At 52.9% G+C, this 24,618-nt stretch overlaps 2 protein-coding genes across 3 annotated transcripts in view; one reads left to right on the top strand and one right to left on the bottom strand.

Annotated features, from left to right (window-relative positions):
* NDUFA10 (NADH:ubiquinone oxidoreductase subunit A10) overlaps positions 1 to 7,251 on the bottom strand; it is a 43,487-nt gene extending 36,236 nt beyond the window's left edge. The window contains exons 1-5 of one of the 2 annotated variants that reach the window (XM_050900294.1): positions 7,171 to 7,251; positions 5,839 to 6,007; positions 5,005 to 5,220; positions 4,107 to 4,193; positions 419 to 540 (exon numbers count right to left, since the gene is read on the bottom strand). In XM_050900294.1, the coding sequence (XP_050756251.1) occupies positions 419 to 540; positions 4,107 to 4,193; positions 5,005 to 5,220; positions 5,839 to 6,007; positions 7,171 to 7,251 (675 nt within the window). The remainder of the gene's footprint in view (positions 1 to 418; positions 541 to 4,106; positions 4,194 to 5,004; positions 5,221 to 5,838; positions 6,008 to 7,170) is intronic. The other variant, XM_050900295.1, reaches the window with a different exon arrangement.
* An 8,857-nt stretch (positions 7,252 to 16,108) lies between these two features.
* Positions 16,109 to 24,618, top strand: part of LOC127018445 (aryl hydrocarbon receptor-like) — a 29,504-nt gene continuing 20,994 nt past the window's right edge. Inside the window, exons 1-2 of the mRNA XM_050900056.1 lie at positions 16,109 to 16,149; positions 20,469 to 20,656. Of these exons, the coding sequence (XP_050756013.1) occupies positions 16,109 to 16,149; positions 20,469 to 20,656 (229 nt within the window). The remainder of the gene's footprint in view (positions 16,150 to 20,468; positions 20,657 to 24,618) is intronic.

Genomic DNA, 24,618 nt, shown 5'->3' with positions numbered 1-24,618 from the left:
CTGAAAAAGCAGTCAGCTGGGGAAGCTGGAGACAGGGACCACAGCTCGGGCTTCTGGCACTCAGGAAGTACAGGTGATCTTAGAGTATATTGCAAGAAGCATATTACCTGGACATGACTCCTGAAATGGCAGCTACAAAGGCTGGGTTTTAAGAGCAGGTGAATTTTATAGAACTTCTCATTACAGAAATAGACAGCATGCTGCTGCAGTCAAAAAAGTTGATTTTTTTTTTTTTTTTTTTTTAAGAGCAAGCATACCAGAATACCCACACAGTCATCACCAACACAGTTCTTATACCTAAGAGGACAAGAAGCTTTTCTGAAGCAGAATTTTGCATCAAGTCCCACGGGAATCACACAGAACTGTATGATCACAACAGACATTAACAGGTAGTAACAGTGGCAAGAGAGAAAGTTACCTCTCCTTTCTCTTGAATCCTCTTCTGCACCTCTGGGACGGGTACATCTATGTAAATGACCAAGTGAGGGGGCAGGAATTCACAAATGCTGATCTCTTTGATCTCCTTGTAGTGATCAAGACCTGTATAAAAACAAAACCAAGCACACTGGAGAGCTAAAGGCAGCCCAGCTGAACACATACACGCGTTCCAAATGAGGACAAGTGCAATAGGAACAGCATTAAAATTATAACCTATCAGGTAACGAATCTGCAATCACTTCTTGAGTGATTTTTCCTGCATTTGCTAAACACATTCTATTTGCAAATAAATCACATCCCCCCCTTTGTATTTGTAGTCTCCTCTTCCTGGCTGGTATAGCAAGTTTAGGGTAGGCTTTGCCTCAAATAGGATTCAGGAAGTTTTTAGAATAAACAATCTTCCAGAAACAGAAAGTAAAACACAATTAAACTAAGAAGCTACAAGCACTGAGACATAAGAATCTAACATTAGTTATATCAAAGGGGGGATTTATTTCTGACTTAAGTTTAGAGAAACCTAGGTTTTTTCCTCCATTGTTTAGAGACAGCCTCTCAAAACATCACGGAGAGACTGCAGCACTCAGGTCACCCGAGGTGACCACTGGTTGGGGCTGCCTTTTGCCACAGCCTCACACACAAAATAAACAGCCCCGTCCTGCCACACTATCATCTTTGTGCTAAAGGTGATAAAGGAAAAAAGTCACACGCTTCAAGAAGACTTTGCAAGAAGTACTCTCTTTCCCACCATGGGAGGAAACCCAAGGATCGGGCAGGCATTTGCCTTGCCCTTCGATGCATACACAAAATCACGCTGGGGTGAAACAAATATTTTTAAGAGGTCACCAACCCAGCAGCGCCCCTCCCTCACGTGCGCTGGAGGCATACTCTGCACTACTGTTACTCAAGAGCTCTGTGCTCTACATGAGCAACAGCAGACCTCTCCAAAAACACAACCACTAGACTCCACTTCAGAGGACAGGACTGGAGGACCTCACCTTCCCATACAGAAAAATATATCTGAGAGGAGTTGGTCAGTTCAGTGCAATTGGGTTCTTCTACCACATCAATCAATAACCTAAAGCATTTTTGGGGTAATAGTTGGCGATTAGGAAGCCACACAGGTTCAAGGGAAGTATCTGTTCAACGTTTAAGTAGCATGAATAGCACAGGCTCCATTTAACCTAGCTCAAGTGCAAGCTTTCCTCAATAAGACTCACTGGCTTAGCCAGAAATGTACTGCCAGGCTTTCAAATTCAAATGGTTTGTGAAAAATTTAAAGCCTGCTGTGCTTGGCAGCATAGTAAGCAGCAGTCAGCAGTACCTCTGATCAAGATGCTTGCTGTTTAAGGATTTCAGTACAATCCATTATTTTTTGTCAGAATTTTATATTAACTATAAATCGTGGGTTGCCGGGCTTTGCTTGCCTCTCCAACACAGAGCAGTAAGACACAGTTCATTATAACCAGCTCTCAAACCATTCAGCAAGAAGTTGCAACTTACAGCGGGTGTTAGAAAACAAATACACACCTCCTAAATCTAAGCCAAATCAAACAAGACAGCAGAAACACGAGGCAGTCAGGGAAACAATTACCTTCACCTTAGGAGCAGCCAAAATGCCAGATTTGCTAAGAACAGGCAGAAACAAGAATTTCAATAGCAATTTATTCAGGGGTCAGCTGATGACCGGGATTTATAGCTATTTTCTCCAGACTTTCAAACTTCTGTGCAGCTGTAAGTTTGCATGCTTTGGCTGTGGCTGGTCTCCAACATGTGTCACATAACTGCTCCATTCCTATCGAAGGGACGGAGACTCCACGAGCCTGCCCACAGGGCACCAGCACAGTAACACCGCGCTGCTCAGGAGCTCACCACCCGTAACTCTGAACCACAGAATCACCGAGGTTGGAAGGAACATCTACAGATCAGCTGGTTCAACCACTCTGCCCAGAGCAGGGTCAGCTAGAGCAAGTGGCTCCGGACTGTGTCCCACAGGGTTCTGAGTATCTCCAGGACAGAGATCCCACAGACTCCCCAGGCAATCTGCTCCAGGGTTTGACTACCTTCACAGTAGAAAATTCTTTTTTTTCTTACAAATGGAACTTCTTGTATTTCAATTTGTGCCCTTTGCCTTTTGTCCTCTCACTAGGTGCCACTGAGAAAAGACTGGTTCCATCCAACACTCCTCCCCATCAAGTATTTATACACATAAAGTAATTACACACATCCCCCTGAGTCTTCTCTTCTCCAGGCCAAAAAAAATCCCAGCTCCCTCTGCTTCTCCTCATACATTGGACGCTCTAGTTTCTTAGTGACCTTCGTGGCCCTTTGCTAGACTCGCCCCAGTAAGTCCACATTTTTCTTCAACTGGTGGCCCAGAACTGGGCACGACACTCCAGATTTGGTGATCACCTCCCTTGACAACACCTCTTCGTGCAGCACCCTGGTGGCACCCTTTGCTGCAAGGGCACATTGCTGGCTCATATTCATCTTGGTGTCCATCAGGACCGCGAGGTCCTCGGCATAACTTGCTAGACAGTTGGCTCCCAGCATATACGAGTGCCTGCAGTTATTCCTTCCCAGGTGCAGGACTTTGCATTCCCTTTTGCAGACCATCATGAGGTTACCATCCAACCATTTCTCCAGCCTGTCCAGGTTCCTCTGAATAGCACCAAAACCATATGGTGTGTCAACCACCCCCCTCCCAATTTTGCATCACCTGCAAATCTGCTGAGGCTGCACTCTGTCCTGTCATCCATGTTTTAAACCCAGTTTAAACCTGGTTCAGCCCCAGTATCCTCCCCTGGGACACACCACCAGTTACTGGCCTCCAGCTGGACTTTGCACTGCTGATCACAACCCTTTTGAGCCCAGCAGTTCAGCCACTTTTCAATCCACCGCCACATACCTAATCCACACTTCATCAGTTTGTCAACAAGGAGGTTATAAGAGACAGCACTGAAAGCCTTGCTTAAGTTAAGATAAACAATAGCCATCGCTCTCCGCTCATCCACTGAGCTAGCCTTCTGTGAGGAGCCGACTACCAGGTGTGATTTCCTTTTCATAAAACTATGATGACTATTATCCATCACCTTCACATCTTCATATGTTTGGAAATGGCTTCCAGGAGGATTTGCTCCATCACCTTCCTGCAGATCAAGCTGAGGCTGACTGGCCTGCGGCTCCCTGGATTCTCCTCCTTGCCTTGCCCTTCTTGAAGACAAGAGCAACATTTGTGTTCTCTGAGATTCAAAAGGGAGCTGGCTATTTAATCAAGTAGGCCAAACCCTGTTGACCCATTATTTACCTCCCACCTAATGCTGCAAGATCACGTCTGCCTGAAGGACCTCTCGTCTTCATCAGCGTGCTCACCCACATTTCCAGGGAACTACACGATTTCTCTGGCTGACAGGACACAAACAATACACAGAACACACGTTCTTTAACATACAAGCAGAACCAAAGCCTTGAAGAAAAACTGAAGTCTCATGGCTTGAGGTTGGTCCTTGATACATGGAACAGCAAGGTGCTAAGCACCTTATGAACAACTCCGAATATTTAAAGGAGTCCATCTTCCAAGCAGGCTTTTTTGTTTCTTTTTTAAAAACTAAACTACCACACTTCTGACAGATTATGGCAAAATAACTTCCTTTTGCATTCAAGTAACTTACATCGCTTGTGGATATAGCCTTGTTTAAACATGGCATCCAGAAACACAAAGTCGCTGTAGGGAGAGCGCTCCATCACCGCACCTTGTCCTGCAATCGAAAGTAGGTTCCAGTCAGCAAGGCTCAAAGAGACTGCTGGCAGCAACATTTAAAATTAAAGACAGTACCGCTCTTAAGGTCAATTTTCTGAATGCTTTTCTAGAAATTTTAAATAAAACAAGCAAGGTTTTGGCTCGCACAAACGTACTGGATATGTATGTTGAACATGCCTGTCTCACCCGTATATTCTCCTACCGTGCCTATCGCTACAGTAGCTAAGTACTACTATATTTAAGGAGTACATTTACATATGTGCCTGAAACTTTCTGGCATTCACATCTTTTCTGGAAAAGACTTATTAAAGCACAAGCAACAGGTAAGTCAGTGTTGGTACAGGAAATCTCTTCTCGCCAAAAGACACTCAAATTGTAACGACACCACCACAAAACAGTATTTAACGAAATCAAAGAGACTGAACAGAAGACACCATCAGGAACTAAGTCTAGGGAGAGTTTTAAAAAGGCTGTACAACTCACAGCTATCTTGGTATGTTTAAAATGTCTTTTTGAAAGTAATCATCAGGGATTGCCAAATTAAAACTAATGAAATTGGTAACTGGTACATATTTCCTTTGCTAGAAAGGATATAAGATACTGTTCTAACAGAAAACGTGCAAGGTAGTTTTCAGAATGGGCTGTTAACCTGTACTCACTAAGGGGGAAAAAAAATATAAAAAGCTTAATAATAAAAGAGCCTTTCATTTCAAAATGCAGATACTAGCAAAGCACTTCAAAACAGCTTACTCACAACTTATACTTGGAAGTTAATTTAGAAATGAAATTTATTTACTGAGAAATCTAACCTGTGGCCAGCAGATGCTCCAATGCATCTGCATACTGTAAAACACGATTACCAAACAGCCAAGCTTGCAGTCGATAAGAGTGTCCATCAGGGCATTTCGGATCATTGTAAAACCTCTCTAGGTTACAGAAACCATTAAATTTCTCATGCAGCAGCGTTCCGTCTCCCGTGATTCTGTCGAGGTAATGGATGTCTGCTTCTGGGAAATATTTCATTCCTGACAAAAAAGAAACCCACAACAGAGCACCAATCAAAATAATAAGTTCTGTTCATTTACAGTAAACACCTATTCAGCTCATTTGAATATACAGCTGTACTTTAAACAACTCTTGAAAACAGCACAAAATCCTTTGGTTAATCACATCACGGAGGGCAGACAAACCCTAACTTGAAGTATTGCCACCTTTCACCTCCCCAGCGAGAGCTGAGCTATCGTTCTAAGCAGAATCTTTTTGCCACCAATCCTCTAATCACCTTGATGCTCTGCAGACGCCCATGCAGAAAATCCTGCCTCTCAAGGTGCTCAGTGACTCTACCAGAGCTAGGAGCTCAGTGAGCAAACTGACTTCATTAGAACTGGAATTTCATTCACAACAAATCATACCTACACAAGTATCCCACAGATCTGACAAACGTCCCGTCCTCATCTCAAGCCTCACCAACCTTTTATTCTCCCCTTATCTATAAGCCCTCCACATTAACTGCGGCATTGCCTAACTAATAATTTGCTAGTCGAGAATTGCTGGTTTGGTGAACCAACTTTCTTTACACAAGAATCACAATTACACTGTTAAATTCTATTAACTATTAGAGAAATAGGTAAAATAAGCTGTACCTAGTTTTTCTGCTATTTGTTGTGCAAGCTTGCCCTTCCCAGAAGATAAGTTCCCCTCCACTGTAAAGATTTTGCTGTATTCAGTGAACCTTTTCGTAGCTCTGTCTCCCAACATATAAGCCAGCCAACCATACTCCAAATTCCGCTCAGGGCTGATATGAATTCTTGCCTGAAAGAAAACACAACAAAATTAGCATATTTTAGTTTTCTTAGCTGGACTAGGCATGCTCAAAGTGCAGCTTTTTCAGACCTGCTGCTCAGGCAGCAGGATACACACTCGCACGTCTAATACAAGGAATTTTCACGCAGTAAAGGTAGCACTGCCATTTCAGCTTAGCAACTGAAGCGGTGTTTAGGCTGAGAAGCTGTTTATGAAATGCAAGACCGAGAAAAGCCAGAAACCACGAAACAATTTTCAGTGTATTAAAGCTTGAAGCAGGCCTGCTCTGCCAGAACTCTGCTCTGAACCTCCACAATGACTGAAACTTCCCAGGCTTCCTGAAGGCCACGGACACATATGATGTGCCCTGCGTTCCCAAGGGAGATCCGACAGTAGGGTTTTGCTTGCACTTTTGTTTGTTATCAGGTAGAGATTAACATTAAACCCTCTCCCAGTCTCTCAGGAGAGTTATAGCTTCATGGCTGCACAACACAGTTCCTGGACACAAAGGTGGAAAGAAATACCCAACTGGCCTGTAAAGCTGAAGGCAGTGCCTGACCGAACACTGCTCAGCAAAGCCGCGCAGAGACCTTGGTAAAAACTGAAAAAGTCTTATCCCGAGCACTGTAGTGACCTCACTTACACATGTGAGATTTTATTTTCATTTAATATTCTCCTGCTTGCACTGCCAAAGATCACATGCACAAGCTGAAGGTCACTGGGTCATCACACTCCGGTCTCAGGTATTTACTTGTGCCCCTACCTTAAATCTCGCCTCCTCTCCGAAGCCCCTGCATTCGCCCACTGGCAATGTCCCCTTCTAAGGAGCAGCCCAGCACCCCCCCGCCGTAGGGCCATCCCCAACGTTCCCCGGAGACAGTCCCGTGTCCCCGGCCCCCCCACCCCCCGAGCACCGGAACGCTGCTGGGAGCGAGCAGAGGCCGGCTCGGGGGCCCAGCCCCGCTCCTAACGGGCGGAGAGAGGGCGCTACCACCACAGCCCTCCGCCGTGCAAGCGGCCAGGCCCCCCGCCCCCGCCGCCAGCCCCGCGGGGAGGCCGGAGCGGCCGGGCACCCCAAGGTGAGCTCGCCCGGCCACGCTGAGGGGCGGCCGCCGCAGCCAGGGGAACGGCGGCTGGGCGCAGAGACCTCCCCCTTCCCCGGCCCCGCTCACCGCCGGCACCACGGCGCTCCCCAGGCGGCCCCGAGCGGCGGCGGCCGCGGCCGGGCCGAGCTTGGTCAGCCACAAGGACATGGCGGCGCCGAGGAGACGCGGCCGGCCCCGCCGCGACGGAAAGGGGCGGGGGGGGGCGCGGAGAGATGACGTCAAGGCAGCCGGGTACAGCAGCCCGTGCGGGGCGGCTATGAGGGCGCGGATCGCCCCGCCCTCCGCCCTCGGCCACTCCCCCGCGGTCACGCCCCCTAGCCGCCGGCCACGCCCCCGCCACGCTGAGCCGCGCCGTGTGGGCTCTGCCCGCAGCGGGCAGGCAGCGGGCAGGCAGCGGGCAGGCAGCGGGCAGGCAGCGGGCAGGCGGGAGCGCATCGCCTCGCAGACGAGCATGCCGTGTGTTGGGAGCTCCAGGGGCGAGAGAGGGAAACCTTGCTCTTTCTCTGGCGCCAAGTTTGCCCTGGGGGAGTCCCGGTACAGGCAGAGCTGGCAGGGGGGCGGGCAGCGCCAGGAGGAAGGAACTCCTGGCCTCTCCCGCACGCAGCAAACCTCGGCTTCCTCGCCCTTAGAAGGTCACTTCCTTGGCAAATGTTGTTCCCTCAGCAAGTCCCAAGGCGGTGGGACAACGACACCGCTGCACCGACGTCCCCGGTGGCTCCTCAGGCATTGACCCCCTCGGCCGCCATGGACAGGAGGTCTCGTGCCAAAGCCCCTCATGGTCTCCCTGCCCACTGGGTCCGTGAGTCAAGAGGAGTGGGATGTCCAGGGCTTGAGCTTTGGGGAAGCAAGCCGCGTCTCGCTGCAGATTAACTGCTTATTCCTGGTTCTGCTGCCGCAATAGGATGTGACCAGACACCAGCCATGTCGTGTCCGTCGTGTCGCTTTCCACCAGCCGCCATGTAATCAGATGTGAAGGATGCAGCCTGTGTGCTGCCCCTGCCTCTGCAAGACCATCGCTCCCCCTTCCAGACTGGTGGGTACCCGCATGGGCAGGCTCTTACAATGAAGGCCCGGTGTCTGGCTATCAGAGGTGGGAATCAAAATCTACCTCCTTGTCTAGCTGTATGGGAGCCCGTGATCTGGGACAGCATCCAGTTCCCCATCTAAAACGCTTTCTGCCATATGCTTTGGGCCTTTGATTTGGGTTGTGTTTGCTAGCCATGGCTAGCTGGGGACAGCATGACACCTTCCATACTGGCACCTTTGAGTGGTCCCATCCCTGTCTGGATTCTCGCCGTTCTCAAAGAAGAGGATGGTGAAGGTCCACCAACCCCCATATGCATTTGTCACTCTTTGTGGTGCCACCAGCCGCTCCCAGCCCGGGGTTGCTCGGCCACCATGGAGCACCGTCTGCCTGGTGCTTCTCACCGTTGCTCTCTGCTTGTGTCAGAGCTGCCTGGGCCTCCTTCAGCAGGGATGGGGGTGAACTACATTGGTGGCCTCCAGAACTGAAAGATGGACTGGGAGTGGAGGCCACAATGAGGTGGCAATGAGAGGAGACGGGGGATAACTCACCGACGCGTCCTTCTGCGGTCAAGAGGTGCCCAGCCTGTTTGCACAAACCCCGCAGCGGGCTCGGGGCTCAGGTGACGGCAGCCAAGGACAAGCTCCTCATGCACGCACCGGAGCTGGCTGGCTGCAGCTTAGGCCAACCCTACCGCTCCTGCCTGCGGCTGGGACTGGGGGTGCTGGAGGAGAAGGGGATGCCTTAACCATAGGGGAGGAGAAGACACCTCCTGGAAAGCACCCTGATGCCCAGACAGCAGGCAGACGTGGCGGTGGCGGACCTCGCTGCTGCTCTTGGAGGTTTTGCTGAGCCTTGCCACAAGATGGGGCTGGGTAATGCTGAAGGAAAGCTGCTTTCTCCCTGCCCGCCACCACGGCTTGTCCCACGGTGCCCTGTTACATGAGTGCCAACAAGTCCCCAGTCTCACCCAGGGCTCACTGGAGACTCTGGGAAAGGCTGCTGACACTGCTGACATCTCGAGGTATCACATTCAAAGCATCTTCTCTGTAGAAGCTGCTCCGGTCTCCATACTGCTGCAATGCATGGTTGCTGGAAACCACGTGGGCAGTGTTGTTTCCCCTTCTTTTTTGGTTTTGCACTCTGTGTTTGCCAACAGGAACGCCGGAGAAACGGTTCTGCTTCGGAAAGCATTCGGAGCAAATTTGCTTTGCATCTGGAAAGATCCGTCTGCCCGGCCAGCCTGACCTCCTACGTTGGTCAAGGAGCAGAAAACTGCAGAGAAACCTCTGAATGAACCAGAGACTCTGGCTTTCAAACACTCCGCTCTTGACCGAGCTTTGAGGTCTTGGAAATGCCTCGTTGAAACAAATGGAGGAGGGAGAAGAAGGATCAAGGAGATGTCAGGGTGGGAAGGGACGCCTGTGCCCCACACCAGGCATCGCCCATGTACCTAGGACCACGCTCGCTGGGCTGGGGTCTCTTTTGTTTGCTGGAAAAGAAATTCCTCCAGAAAAGGGAGCAAGCGGAGGCTTAGTGCTGCCTTGTGCTGCCTTGCAGAGCATATGCACTGCCGTTCCGGGCCAGCTTGGAGAGCTGGGTGGGCAGAAAACCATTGCTCTCACCTGCAGGGTTAGTCCCTGCAATGCTCTGCTGACGTGGCAGGGCTCGGTGCTGCTCCCTAACCTGTGACGGGTCTCTGCCTGACTTCTTCCTCCATAATCAAATTTCTTCCTCTCTTTGCCTCCTGCTTTCAACCGTCATGTAATTCCCAGCCTGCTGTTCTCCTCGGGGACTGGCATCGCTTGTGGGCGAGCAGGGCAGCTCCTCGCCGGTGCTGCCAGGGAGATGGCTGCGCTTCCAGCCCTGTCCTGAGCCCCATCCAGCAGAGGCTGGGGGGCTGCATCCCGTCAGCGCGGGCCCTGCCTGTGCCGGGGTCCTCCTTGGCTCCCAGCTCATCATCTCGTTGCCTCCACCGCAAGCCCTGGCCCTCAGGTGCTGCAGGGTCTTGCCCCCGTGGCTCCCCTGGATCTTGCCCCCCTTCACTCCCCCAAACCCTGCCTGCCTGTGACCCTGGGCTCCGTAATTACCCCCAGCCCTGGGGCTCCTCAGCGTTGACTCCGTCCCCTCCTCACCCAGCCTCCGGGGCATCTTCGTGACTCCTCATCTCTGTCCCAGCTCCAAGATCCCTGCCCTGGCTCCGTGTCACCCTGACATAGCCCCATGGTGACCCACAGCACCCGCAGCACCTCATAAGGGACACTTCCCTGCCTGAGGGATGTTGGTGGACCCTCTGCCAGAGCTCTGCAAGCCCCAGTGGGTCTTAGTGGCCCCGGCCAACCTCACCCTCTGCTCACAGCTCTGTGGGCTCCATTTAAGCTCAGCCCCAAGCACCTAGGCTCGGTCTTAGGCTGTACCTCTACCTGTGTCGATCTCTGTCCCTCTCTAACCTCCCTGTGCATGGGTGGACCTTGGACCGACGCTGCAGGTAGCCTTGTCCCCAGTCCTGTCTCCCAGACGGACCTTGGACCTATGCTGCAGCCTTGTCTCTTGCTCAGCCTCCATCTCCTGCTGCTCCTGGGCTCCCCCAGGCTGAACCGTCCTCCTTAGGTTGCCTTGCCTGGGGCTGTCACCAGAGGCTGCCCATGCCACCACCAATTCCCTTGGGTGCTTCATCAAGGAGGGCACCCATGGCTCATCTGGCCCCCCAGGACAGCCCCGCTCTCGTTGCTCCTTGGCAGGGAGTTGGGATGGAAGGGAATGCCGTCGCTCTTGCCGAGCACTGAGTCTTGAGCACACCAAGTCTTCAATTACATGCTGGACCGGTTTTGACACTAGAGATGAGTTATTTTTTTCCTTTTCAGCTCGAGCATCTCCATGGCTTCTGAACTGGACAAGAGGGTTTCCTTTCTGCCATCTCTTGTCCTTGCGCTCAGGCCATCACGGTCAGACTTACTTCTAGGGATAGTCTGGCACTGGACAGCCAAAAATCAGTGCCCTGCTGAAAGCCAGTAACAGATTTTTGACCTTCCTAGCTATCGTACAAGGGGCTGTGAGAAGTCCTCGCGCTGGAGATGATGAGTATCATCAAAGACAAGGCAGCTCTACCAGTTTTTGCTGGGTGAAGGTTTGCCCCTACTCTGCCCTGATTAGGTTTAGGCACTTTTCTCATAGAGCACGACAGCCAGCGTCTCTCCCTTCACCCATCACTTATTCCCAGCCCCGTGTTTGCAGGAGAGACGGATACAGGCAAACTGGTATAAACCCACAGACGCTCATTTCTGCCTTTTGCTCTGATAGAGCCGCACAGCTGAGTTTCACGGTTGGTGAAATCTGGACCCAGGGATGTCCACAGCAACCTTCCCCATGGCTACAGAGCAGGCAGCCGATCTCCAGGTGAACTGACTTGTCCAAGTGGGCCAGTTTTGCAGCGGGGAGATCATTTTCTTCTGTTGGGCTGCTGTCTCTTTCAATATCTGTACACTCAGTTGTCCAAGTTCCCTCTGCGCCCTGCTTTGAGTGCTTGACCGACATCTCAAAGCTTCCCTGCCTGCAGGTGAGCCCACGTGAACAGGCAGGGAGAGCTCCCGGTGATATCCTGCGGTGTTCGCCCACAGGGTCGTGTGCTTCAGATGATAACCCCTCTGCTGACCCACTTCGATGCCTCGTGCCTCTCCTGCTCCTGCTGGGAGGCTGGACTGGAGACCTGCGGAGGTCCCTTCCCACCCAGAGCCCTGTGAGTCTGCGTACAGCGGGTGATGAGCAATCCGAGGCAGGTGAGCAGGGAGAAAACGGGGATAGCTGTATGGTTTTTGCCTCTTGTTCAGTACAGCTCCAGGCAACTGATTTTGGAGCCTGGAGCTCAGGCAGGACATTCACAGCTCCCTCCCTGCTGCATTCAGTAGTGCCAGAGACATCCCTGGAGGGTTCCCGGTTTTTAGGCTTGAAACATGTGCAGTGCCTGACTCTGCCTTGCAGGAGATGCCTTACGAAGCCTGTTTGCTTCAAGCCGCTCTAGGTCTTGCTCCATCTCTGACACAAAGTCCACCCCCAGTGGGTGGAAAGAGGTAAATCAGGTGGTTTTTTCCTCTCCTGGTTTCAGCTAGGACAGAGTTAAATTTTCTTCCTAGTAGCTGGTGTAGTGCTGTGTTTTGGATTTAGTAGGAAAACAATGTTGATAACACACTGATGTTTTTAGTTGTTGCTAAGTAGTGTTTATACTAAGTCAAGGATTTTTCAGCTTCTCGTGCCCAGCCAGCAAGAAGGCTGGAGGGGCACAAGAAGCTGGGAGGGGACACAGACAGGACAGCTGACCCAAACTGGCCAGAGGGATATTCCATACCATATGACGTCATGCCCAGTATATAAACTGGGGGAGCTGGCTGGGAGGGGCGGCTCGCGGCTCGGGAACTAACTGGGCATCGGTCAACGAGTGGTGAGCAATTGCATTGTGCACCATTTGCTTTGTATAGTTTAATTCTTTTAGTATTGCTATTGTCATATTATTATTATCATTCTCATTGTTTTTCATTCCTTTCTGTCCTATTAAACTGTCTTTATCTCAACTCACGAGGTTTTTTTCCTGATTCTCTCCCCCATCCCAGGGGTGGGGGGGGCAGTGAGCGAGCGGCTGCGTGGTGCTTAGTTGCCGGCTGGGGTTAAACCACGACATTCCCAAAGGAAAGCTGGCGGTAGATGTAGGAAAGCGATGTAGAGCTGCTTTGGAAAGGCGCTGGGGTTTGTAGGAGCTGGGGAGGAGAAGTCCGGGAGGAGAGTAGTGGGGGTAAAGAGGGGCTGGGAGGGCTTTGACCGAACAAGAGACCATGTGCGCGCTTCCCAAATCTGGGGGTGTCCCACAGGCTCTGGAAACTGCCTTCCCACAGCCCTGCCTGCCACTGAGACACCCGAGAGCTGGGCAGCCCACGGCGCTGACGGCTGGGACAGCTTCTCTTCTCCACTTGACGGAGACACTGGAGTGCAATTTCCAGGGCTGAGCTGGATCTCTGCCCGCCTCATTAAAAAGCATGGCTAAATTACTGCGTCCCTACGTACGGTCTAGGAAGGTCATAAACAAATGTGTTCACACACTTCCCATCAAACTGACATCAGCTCTGCTGACCTGGGACATTTTTGATACCACTCGCTGCTTCTGCTTTGCCCCTTGGCAAGAAGCGATCAGGTTTCATTTCAAGAATTTATCCCTGGAATTTGCAAACAGCTTAAAAAAAAAAAAAACAAACAACCCACATACGATGTGTCTGGGTCTGGCTTTCTGTCCTTCACAGCTCTGCCTGCAACGCGCTGGCACGTCAGGCAAGTCTGTCCAGTGAGAGGATAGGAAAAATTCGGCAGTGGAGGCTGTAGGGCTGTCAGGATGCTGAAGGGGTGACCAGAGCAGGGGATGGGCTGACTCTCGAGGACCATCGCTCCGTGCTCCTCTGTACCCACGTGGGAATAAGAGAGATGTTCCCACAGCACCAGGAGGTCAAGCTCTGCTGGAAACTCCGCTGTTCGACACCGACGTCCTAAATGGGGTGCGAATGGTGAGGAGGCTGCGTTTGGTGATGGTTACTCGTCCTAGGGAGGATGTCAAAGGGGTCTTAGAGGACGGAGCAATAAAATAGCAGGTCCTGTTCAGCGTAGGTAACTGTAAAAGTGATGCAGGTGGGAATATGCGCTCCCACACGGACCCATAACGCACGGGGCTCTGAGCTGAGCCTTACCGCTTGGGAGCGGCATCTCGTCTCTGAAAATGTCGCTCAGCAAGGATCAAAAAAAGGAAAGCAGTGAGGAAAGGTGGAGAGAAGAAAATAAAGGACATCATCCGGCACCAGTATGAGCCCACAGTTTTCTCATCGTCCTTCTCGTCTCAGAAAGGACGCGGTGGAAGAGAAGGGCAAACAAGGACAAGCAAAGATCCAAATGACCACGCGAGTGGGGGAAGCCAGACTTTAAAAGCAGATCGGAGGAGGTGGGGCTTCGTGCCGTGATGGTTGGGCTGTGCGACTCGTTGCCAAACGGTGCTAAACGTTTATGCAGATTCAAGGGGAGCCTGGAAGAGCACTGCTACGTAGAAGCCATGTCTGCCTCAGGAAACCTCCTGGGCTGAAAGTAGTTGGAAGCCAGGGAAGTCCTCAGGGGAAATATCAAATTGGCTTGTCCCATTCTTAGTCTTCCTGTGGCCACTGCTGAATACAGGACAGACTCGCCGCCCACCGTACCACCACGCTGTGCCGTGGCACGTAGCTGCCGATACCACCAACGCAGCCGTGAAAGCACACGGTTGTCCACCATGCGTTCCTCCCACTGGGACACGAACAGGCTTGATTTTTAAGACAGTTTATGGTAAAAAAACAAACCATGGTTAGATGTGATGTCTCTGTGTCTGTTTTAACAGTCTGTCCTTCGTGTTCATGGTTGCCTGCCTCTGTCACCCCGGTTTTCACAAAAGCAGCTGAAGGCGGCTTTTGGGTGGAAGAGCAAAAGTTTTGGGCAGCATTAACTCAAGGAAATGTAAAGTAAGAAGAGGCTGGCTGTTCCTGGAGGGGGACCGGTAGGAGCTCAGGCTCTGGGAGGTGGGGAGGCTTATCTCGCAAAGCCCTGGAGTCATGGCATGCAGGGGTGCCTGCAGCGTTAGGAAAAAGGGGAAGGTTTATTCCACGGAGCGGGACAACGAAGGATTTCATTGCATCTTTCTGCTCAGTTTTTTGTTTTTCACTGGTGACTGCGTGGCAAAACATCTCGATGTTGAAAGAGAGCAGTAATTCAGGTGCCTCCAGTTCCGCATTGCCTCTCTGGCTGCAGCTGTTGAGCAGGACTACATCTCCTGGGCTACACCAGCCTGGCTGCTCTGGAAGGGACTGGGGCTGGCGAGTGTGTCGCAGGAGGGACAACGCGGCCACCAAGCGTGATGCATGGAGACCAGCAACATGAGGCTGCGGGTGAACGTTATCCTGCAGGCATTGCAGCAGGAGAGGTGCACGGAAACTGCTCTGAAGTGGTCATCTTTTGCAGGAAAAAGAGGTGGCCTGTAGGCATGGTGTCCCGGATTTGGTGGCCCCTGCGCACGGTGGCTCACAGGCACAGTGGCCCATAAGCACAGTGAGCTGTGAGCACGGAGACTTTGGGGCACGTGGCTCGGGCACGGTGACCCTCTGGGACGGTGACCCTGGGCACAGTAGCTCCCGGGCAGGGTGGCCAGTGGGCATGGTGTTTCCCAGGATTTGGTGGCTCCCTGGAGATGGTAGCCCATGAGTGGGCACGGTGTTTCACAGGATTTGGTGGCCCTCTGGGGACGGTGACCCTCTGGGCGCGGCGTTTCCCAGGATTTGGTGGTCCCTGGGGACGATGACCCTCTGGGCATGGTGTTTCCCAGGATTTGGTGTTTCCCGGATTTGGTGGCTCCCTGGGGACGCTGACCCTCTGGGCGCGGCGTTCCGGGATTTGGTGCTCCCTGGGGACGCTGACCCTCTGGGCAGGCATTTCCCGGATTTGGTGGCTCCCTGGGGACGGTGACCCTCCGGGCACGGCATTCCCGGGATTTGGTGGCTCCCTGGGGACAGTGACCCTCTGGGCGCGGCGTTTCCCAGGATTTGGTGGCTCCCTGGGGACGCTGACCCTCTGGGCGCGGCGTTTCCCGGGATTTGGTGGCTCCCTGGGCACGGTGACCCTCTGGGCGCGGCGTTTCCCAGGATTTGGTGGCTCCCTGGGGACGCTGACCCTCTGGGCGCGGCGGCTCCCGGGGCACGGTAACCCAAAGGACCGGGCGCCTCAGGATCCGCCATTCCCCGGCCGGTGTATCGCCGGGGGCCGGTCCGAGGTCCCCGGGGGAGGCGGTGCGGGGGCCGGGGCGGGGAAGGGAGCGGGGCAGCCCCCCCGCCATCCTCCTTAAACCCCGCCTCCGGGCGCGGCCACCGGCTGCGGGCTGCGCCCCCGCCCGCCCGGTGCTCGGCGCTGCAGGTGCTCGGCGCTGCCGGCGGGATGTACGCCGGGAGGAAGAGGAAGAAGCCGGTGCCGAAGAGGTGGGTGTCAGCGGGAGGGGAAGAAGGGGAAGAAGGGTGCCGGGCGTGCTCCGGGGAGAGCGTTTGCCCCGGGAAGAGCCGGGGGCGGCAGGTCGGCAGCCGCTGGGAAGGTGGAGGAAGCTGGGGCAGGCGTGTGGGAGCGGGCAGGGTGGCGGAGAAACCGGTCTGCGAGAGCCAAACTGGTTGTGGGGAGCTGCGTTAAGCTGCTCCGGTGTGAGCCTTGAAGCAGCAGCAGCAGAGATAGGGAGACAGCACGCTTGGGCTACTCTGTTTTAATTAGGGTTAATTGGAGCTAATGCTTTGTAGGCTCTGGCACGCTGGTGACAAAAAAATCCCAACGATGGTTGCCCTGTATCCCCAGTGTTCCTGTGAGGAAGCTCGTTGGAGAGTTTGAGGTGCTCAGCCGTCCTCTGGTTTGAGTTGCAGGCTGGCTTATGTTTCAGTGCCTGCGTAAATCAAATGTATAGCAATTACTATTTACCAAAAGATCCCTATTCCTTAATAATTAATTAGCATGCTGCTCAATAGCTGCTGCATAATGCCCCCCGGGATGTGTCGCGGGAGTTTCCTGGCTTTAGGACCCCCGTGCCTCCCCCCATACCAGCTCCGAAGTCACATCAGCCTGTTTACCTCAGGTTACCAGCTGTATAGGAAATAAAGGTGTATATATATCTCTGGAACGCAGTGGGGGGGGAGACAGATGAGCTGAACCCAAGCCTGGGATGAAGGAGGGAGCATCAATGTTGCAAATGTATGGTGAGATGTTAAGCTGAGCCCAAGCCTGGGATGAAGGAGGGAGCATCAACTTTATAAATCTATGGTGAGAAGGTGAGCCAGAGCTTCTCTTGGGTGTTTATTAGGGAGTCTTAAAGAAGTGTGAAAACATGAAGGGTAGTTGCTCTGCCTCAAGCATTTCTCCCGCTCACTCGGAGCAGTGGTTCCAGCCCTATGGTGGGGCTGGTGTGGCCAGACTGAGGGTTTGGCCTGGATTTGTGTGGCTCAGGGTGTGGGAGAAGGTGTCCCTTTGGAGCAGAAGGGACCTCGATCCCCGATACTGCGGGGCCAACCTTGGGAATCGCAAGAGATTATTTTCCTCCGTGACCGGGCAGATCTTGCAGCAGGGTCCTGCTGGGAGAGGTTAGGCAGAGCGGGGCTGGGGGCGGCGGGATGTGCAGCCAGCCGGGTGGGGAGGGAGGGATGGGGTTAGGGAGTTCTCTGGTCCCTTTGCAATTTGCTCAGGGCTTTTTAATTATAAAAAAAAAAAAAAAGAATAAAAATTAGGAGACAATATATTGGCTCAGGCAACCTCAGCTGTTGTTAATAGTTAATGTCACTTGGTACTTGCCAGCTTGCAAAAGTGATAAACTTCCTGCTGGGTTCCCCGTTCAAAGGGCAGCTGGGGAAAAAATAACACTGCAGCAGCGGCACAGCCTTTGCCCCGCTGGGAGCAGAGCTTTCCCTGCGGCTCTGCTCCGGCCCGTCTACACGGGGGTCAGCAGCTTTTCTCAGCAACTTCATCGTGAATGTTGTGGCACGGCCACGCTGAGCTTTGCACCGTGTCCCCTTCATAAGACTGTGCCGCGTTAGGGCTCCTGCAAACAGAATGGGGGCTCAGACCTCTTTAAAATGCCTTTTCCTTGCTTGTTGCGTAGGTGTTGAGCTGCTTCGTTGTGCTCCAGGCTTATGCTTGGGTAGCAGAGCTCCCTGGGACAGCTTTGCACGGTCCCTGGGGCCAGCAGAGACTGCTAGTGCTTTGCCCTGCAGTGTGGATGGAGACAGTCCTAAGGGCAGGGAATTTAAACAGATTTTAAACATCTAGACCAAGTTTCAGTGTTTCTGAGAGCGGGGGGGGAAACGTCGTTTCCTGCGGTACTCACCTGTGCAGATTCTCTGGTGGCTAATAACGTGGTTGTGCTCAAGTCAACGCCTTTCCCTTGGTAAGTGTGTGTGATGGGGGCTGGCGGTTCTCCTGGCCCTGCCTGCTGGCTTGCATGGAGCTCTTGGGAGCTTCATAACTGCCTGGCAGAGAGCGAACAGATTTGTCAGCGATGAGAACCTGGAAGCTGTTTTGCTGTGGCATCCATAAGGATGGAGAACGGTGAAGCCTCTGGCCCGGGGAGTTCCCGGGCGCAGCGTTTGCCCATGGAAAGGGCTGCCAAAAGAGCCACTCGGCATCGCCAGAGCCATTTTCCTCTTCGTCGTCCCTCCTCTCAAGGGTGGCCGTGAAGCATGCTGGGTGCTGCAGCTGGGGACGTGCAGGAACAGAGATGTTGGGGTGTCCTCCTTTAGGCTTCTGGTGCTTCGCTGCTGGCTGTGTCACCCCATGTGTCTCAGCCAGAGCCTTTTCAGTGCTTGGCCAGACTATCCAAGAGACCCCACTCCCATACTGAGCCGCACTCCTTGCTCATCTCCAGTCTCATTTTCTTTTCTTTCTGGCTGTTTGTGGGCTAGATTTGGATAGTGAGTGGGCAGAGGACTTTTCTGTAAAGGATATCTGAGGAAACTCAGAATAATTTTCTTCCCCTCTCTTTTTTTTTTTTTAATCAGAGAGAGAGTCAAAGGAAAACTATTTCATTTTTTTCCTTCCTGATGAGTGACTGTGATTTCAAAAGTGTTTAAGCCACTGGCTAATGGAGTACATAAAAGCACTGGTGCCAGTGTGTTTTACCCGGGTTGTACGGACGAGTTTGGTGATGAGTTGTACCCAGCCTCTCTGAGAAGCAGGGTATATCCCTCCTGATGCTTATGTTACAAAACAGCATGATCGAGCTTTTCTGGAGAAATGCTACAATTTTCCGTTCATGCTTAGAAGACCCCTTGGTAGCTCTCTGCAATGAAAATTGAACAGGCACCTCACTGCATTTCACTTAATGCTCGTTTCCTCTTGTCACACATGCGAGCAGTCCTGCCAGACAAGATTGGAGAGCAGTAGTAGAGGGGAGAGCTTAAATTGCTGCTAAATACTGGCAGATTCTGTTATCCGAAACTACTTTATGAAGCAAGGATGCCTGCAGAGAGGGAGTTTGTGGTTAGGCAAATTACATCAAAACAATATTGAGTTGCATGTTAGGGGATGCAGTCGAACCAAATATGGGGTGGGGGGGGTCTGAAGGGTTTTTCTTCAAGCCAGAAAATTCAAATTGGCATTAAAAACCAAAGGAGACAAGGTGACATCCAAGACTCATTAAAGTTATTAAACTAACCTCTTACTGCTGTGGCTGGGACTTCAGTTGTAGCGTGTGAAATAACTGCAGCTGATGGAGACGGGTCCCCATGTCAGCTTAAGACAGGCAAGAGCTGTTCTCGTGGACCCTACTCCTCCTGCAGTCTGAGGGTTGGTCCCAGAGCCTAAGTTTGGCATCAGATGTTGGTTTAGGTTGGAAATGCCCATCTGAAAGGATCAGAAATCAGAATATTGGAAGAGAACAAATTTAAAAAAAAAAAAATCTACTTTTTTTTCTTTAAAAAGAGGCTGTTTTCTAAGTGCTCTGCCCTGAACCACCCTATGTAGTATCTCTTTGTCCGAGTCCTGTCATTAACTTTCACATGTGCTCCTCTTTGTAATATTCGTAATTAAAGCAATGGATTCAGGCTCTGAGCAGTCAGAGGAAACTTAACAGAGGCTAATTGAAATAAATTCAAATAAAAAAAATCTTTTTGGACCTTCCTGCTTTCCATTCTTGCTATTTGTTAGCATGCTCGTTGCCAAGGCCTGGCTGAGAGCTGCTCAGTCCTGGGCAGGCAGAACAGCTGATGTGAATCTTCTGAGCAACTCAAAAGTAGTGCTTTCCGTGGTGAGGACCTGGTGTGAGCATGTGGAGCATGGGCAGGGAGAGACCTGCTGCATGGGAAGGGTATGGGCTGAGGAAGAAGAGGAGAAAGCGCGGACAGAGCAGAGCGTGGGTGGAAGAGTCTAACCCGACCTCCAAGAGATGCTCTGATGGCTTGTAGGGCTCTGCCCTCGGTGTCCCTTTCCCTGCCAGGGCTCAGTGGTGGGAGCAAGGATGGGAGCAAGGCTGTAGTATCCAGCTGAGCTGTCTCAGCCAGGCTGCACATTAAGGTGCCCATCTGAGGATCACCCTGCACTCCAGCTGGAGAACATCAGGCCTGGGGCTGCACAAGGTGGCCAGCTGGGATGGCCATGTCTCCTCCAGCCATTGCCTTGTGGGCTTGTTGGAGCTTGTTCTGGCTGCCAAATGGCCTTATCTTGGCCACCTGATGTTTTACCGTTGTTGTGGCTGCACTGAAGTCCACACTGGGTTTGGAAAGAGCCTGTCGGACAGGACCGGTTTGATTAAACTCTCCTTTGCCTCTTCCAGCCCCAAACCACCGCCCGCTGAGGGCGTGAAGTCCAACCCCTCCAAGCGACATCGAGACCGGCTCAACCAGGAGCTGAACAAGCTGACTGGCTTGCTGCCCTTCCCTGAAGATGTGCGCACCAGGCTTGATAAACTCTCCATCCTCCGACTGGCTGTCGGATACCTGAAGGCGAAGAGCTACTTGAAGGGTGAGTGTCCATGTTGCGAGGGGTGAAAAAGCCGCTGGGGTCAATCCCCACTGCGCGGCTCACATCCCACCCCAAGCCATGTTTGCTCCGGGATGGAAAGTTGTGTCTCCTGAAGGTGGGATGATGATGAGTTGTGGTATCAGACCCTTGTACGTTAATACATCAGCGTTGCACCTTTAGCTGAGATACTGGCCCGAAAATGCCCTGGAAAACTGGGGAGGAAAGTCCCACGTCTCCAGAAATGTGGAGGAGTTGGCAATGGTTGCCAGGAGGTGCTGTGCTCATGGGACATCTGCCCCTCGGGCCTTCTTTTGCTGCCATGACACACGTTTTATCCATGTCCCCTCTGGAAGGAATCACCTTCATTTTTTGGATGCTGCACACCCAAATCTAATGATCTTCAGTCAGTTATGGGTGCTTGGTGTCTCAGAAAAGCAACATCCTTGGGAAAGTGAGACCACCTAGTTCGGTCTTGGAAACTGAGTCGCGTGGGTGGAGAGCGGGCAGGCGAATGATTCGGGAGAGGTTGTGGGGGTGTTGGGAGCAGAGGACCCTGGCCCCATCACTTTCGGAGGGGGTGTCTGGCAGAGAAACAGCACCGTGGGTGGAGGGGAGCAGCTTGGGTGCCTGCCCAGCAGCTGAGACCTCCTGCAAAGTTTCTCTGTCTGCTTCTCATTAGCAGCCATACTACTCCTCCTTTATGTCCAAAAGCCCTCCTGTGTCCTGCTCCCACCAGCCTGTGGTGAAGAAGGGGAGCAATAGGTAAAACAGTGGGTCTTGCTGAACAGCAACCTTTCCCTCATCTAATGGGAACTGCGGTTTATAATTAAATTAAATGGAAAATCCCCGGGATCTGTGGGCTGCTGGCAGGCGTAGGAGTTGTTGCACAGGGCGGCTCTGCTCATCGAGGCTGGGAGGCTTAACAAGGCTGCTCCTAAGGCCCTTGTTCGGTTTGGCATCTCGTCAGCTCATTTTTCTCCCCTTTCTTCCTTGGAAGGGGGTCTCATATGTTGGTAGTTTACTGCTGTGCTTGCCACCCTGGCCCTGCTGGGCTCAGCTGTGGTGGGTCTATTAGACTTCTCTAATGAGGGTTTCTGTGAGATTGAGGATGATGCCTCAGACCCAGAGACCTCAGTTTGTTTTTGCGGGATGGAGGGTTGAGCTGATACGCCTGGAAAACCGATCTCCTCGCGTTTGCCTCTCTGCAGACCTGCCGCTGCGGAGACCCTGGTACAGGGCAGCAATCGCAGTGGGAGAGCGGTTGTGGCTGGACGTTGCTGCTGTTTTGCTTCTGCTCTTGGCACCAGCGGCTTTTGGGTGTGTTTTTTTCCCCCCCCCCCATGCACATGTAGCTCCTTCCTCCTGCTCACAGGTCACAGCAGCGACTGCCCTCTGGATTTTCAGCAGTCATTGATGTATCTGAGATAGTTACGGCTGGTGAAAACACTTGTGCAGGGGCTCCAGGGTTTCTCTGCAGACCTTGGCTTTGAGGAGCAGGGGTCTGTTGTACACATTACGCATCACCTGATGTGGTGCTGCCTTTATGAGCAAGAAAAATACTGCAAAGAGGAGGCCAGCCGAGCTACCCTGGGTGCACAGACCTGCTGGCCACCCTCTTCCCCAGCCATAGCCCAGGGAAGTTTTGTCCTGATGTGCTTATGCCATACCCTGCTGAGGAGCCTCTCCCAGGCCCAGGATTTGCGGATGTTTCGGCTCCTACTCCTGAAGCTGTAGCTCACGCATGGGGCTGCAATGGTGAGATGTCTCTGGCAGGGCTGGTTTCTCAGGTGGGAACCAGAGCAGCTTCCTCCTGCTCTTCCAGCTCTCATCCCTGGAGCGGTGTTGGAGTATCACAACAGTGTGTTGCCTCTGCAAAGGACTCGAGGGTGGCTTGCAGACCACCCAGTGTGGCTGTGAGTGTGGTGGACCCTCATCCTTGCCCTGGAGATGCTGACTGTTTGGCCCCAGGTGCTAGCCTGACCTCTCTTGTGATGTTAGCTGTTCCCCGAGCACCTCTGGCACATCTTCGGAGTTGCCGGCTGCTGAAGGCTGTGCTGAGCCTGTGCCGGTAGCGGCTGACTGTGGCTGGGTCAGAAAGGCTGTGACCCAGGAGGTCCTTCCTGGGAGCAGGACCCCAAAGGACATGATGGGGGTGCAAAGAGGCACCTTGCTGCGGAGGGAAAAACGTCTTGTGCTGGCTGCCTTTGCGCAAGAGGGGTGATTGCTGCATGCACAGCATTGGATGCGCTTCGGATGGTGTTGGGCTCCTCAAAGGCAAGGCTGGACTGAGCGCGAGCCTTGCTGAGTATCTCTTCCTCCATCGTCTGCTTTTGGGGGGGGCAAACCTGTGAAATAGGATTCGCTTCCCGCCCGTCTATGAGATGCGGGGTGGGTAGCTGGGAAGGAAGGCAGCCTGATGCAGTGATGGCAAGACGTGACGTTTTGGGGATGTGACAGGTCCTTCTGTCCCAGGCGGTGCTGCTATAGCGTTAACCTGCATTGCTTTCTCCATTGCCATTCAAAAAAAGGCAGCAATCAGCCTTCCTTCCTGATACGGCGGCACCCAGCACGTGTCTGGGCTAAGAGGGAAAATGGGGGTGCAGAGCTTGGCTGGGAGGGTAGTCACCGCACGCCCGTGCCTGCCAGCAGGACGTGAACTGCAGGCTGCAGTACGAATAAAGCCTGAAAGGCTGCCAGGGATTGCTTTCATAACCTGCTTACAAAAGCAGTTGCTTAAATGCCGTGGAGCAGTGCTTGAGGGCTGGGGTGACTCCTGCAGCTGGGGGAGGCCTGGACTGGTGTGTGTGCATGGCATGGCATGGACGGGGGTCAGGATGTACGGACAGAGATGTGTTTCATCTCCAGTGCCTTGGGTTCAAATGGACAGGGGATGGACCCTGGTGAAGGCAGAGCACGTGGAGGGCAGGAAGCCATCAGCATCTTTCTGTAGTTAAAGGCTCCTTATCACGTCTTCTCCCCTCCAAACTGAAAAAACTTGGCTCCCTTAGCTTTTGCCCCATGCCAGGTTTGTAACCTGTCCCTTGGGGGCTCTCCTGGGGCCCCCTCCAGCTGGGGATGCCGGTCCCCGAGAGGAGACCCCTGTGCCAAGCTCTCCAGCTGGGACCCCTGCCTCTGAGCAGGAGCAGTTCCCACTGGATGCGCTCGCCGTGTGCTTCCCAGCATGAGGGCTGCTTCGGAAAAGCAATCATCACTGCATGGATTCACGTTCGGTGGCAGCCTTGTCCCCTCCTTGGGGACCCGTTCTGCCAGGCCAATTACTCCCATTTGGCCACTGTGCCTTTGATTTCTACCCCTGCCTCGCTTTGCCCGTGTCTGCCCTGAAGTTCATCTTGTTTGACTCCAGATCGTCCCGCCGATTCATCAAGGTCGACCTTGGTTTGAGCCTTGCCTGATGAAGACCCGTGTCATCTGCACGTCACGGCAGCCTGCTCGTGGTGTATCGCATCAGGCGTTTCGGGGGGGGGAGATGGTGAAAGCCCTTGTGCCGTGCTTTCCAGTTCAGTTTTGCTGTCGTCTTGCTTTCTGCTTCGGGCAGGCTCCTCTCCCGCAGCAGGAGAGCGCGGCATCGCCTGCTGAGCATCCCTGTCTTCTGCTGCCTCGACCTCTCTCCATCAGCAGCCCAAGCCCATTGCCTTGTCTCCAGGAAGCTCTAATTGGTGCCATATTGATAAAGAGTTCCTCTTTTCAAGCGTTTCTATCGCGTCCAGGCACTTGCCCTTTCCCTTAGGCAAAGGGTTAATAGAGTCTACGTGGAGCCAAAGTACATGGTTATAACCAGTCTGGCAGGGAGGCGGATGCTGGTGGGTGACCCTGGACACATGCCTGCCTGGGCTGTGTCACAGGTTAAAAGTAAAAATCCCACGTACTGCTAGAGATGGTTCTTGCAAGAAACGCAGCACGTGCCGAAAAGCCCGTCCGAGGCTCTGCCTCCTCTTGGCTTC

The sequence above is a fragment of the Gymnogyps californianus genome, chromosome 7 (assembly GCF_018139145.2).
Source record: "Gymnogyps californianus isolate 813 chromosome 7, ASM1813914v2, whole genome shotgun sequence".
Taxonomy (NCBI): domain Eukaryota; kingdom Metazoa; phylum Chordata; class Aves; order Accipitriformes; family Cathartidae; genus Gymnogyps; species Gymnogyps californianus.
Note: the sequence above shows the minus strand (reverse complement) of the source record. Positions and strands in the feature narration are given on the sequence as shown.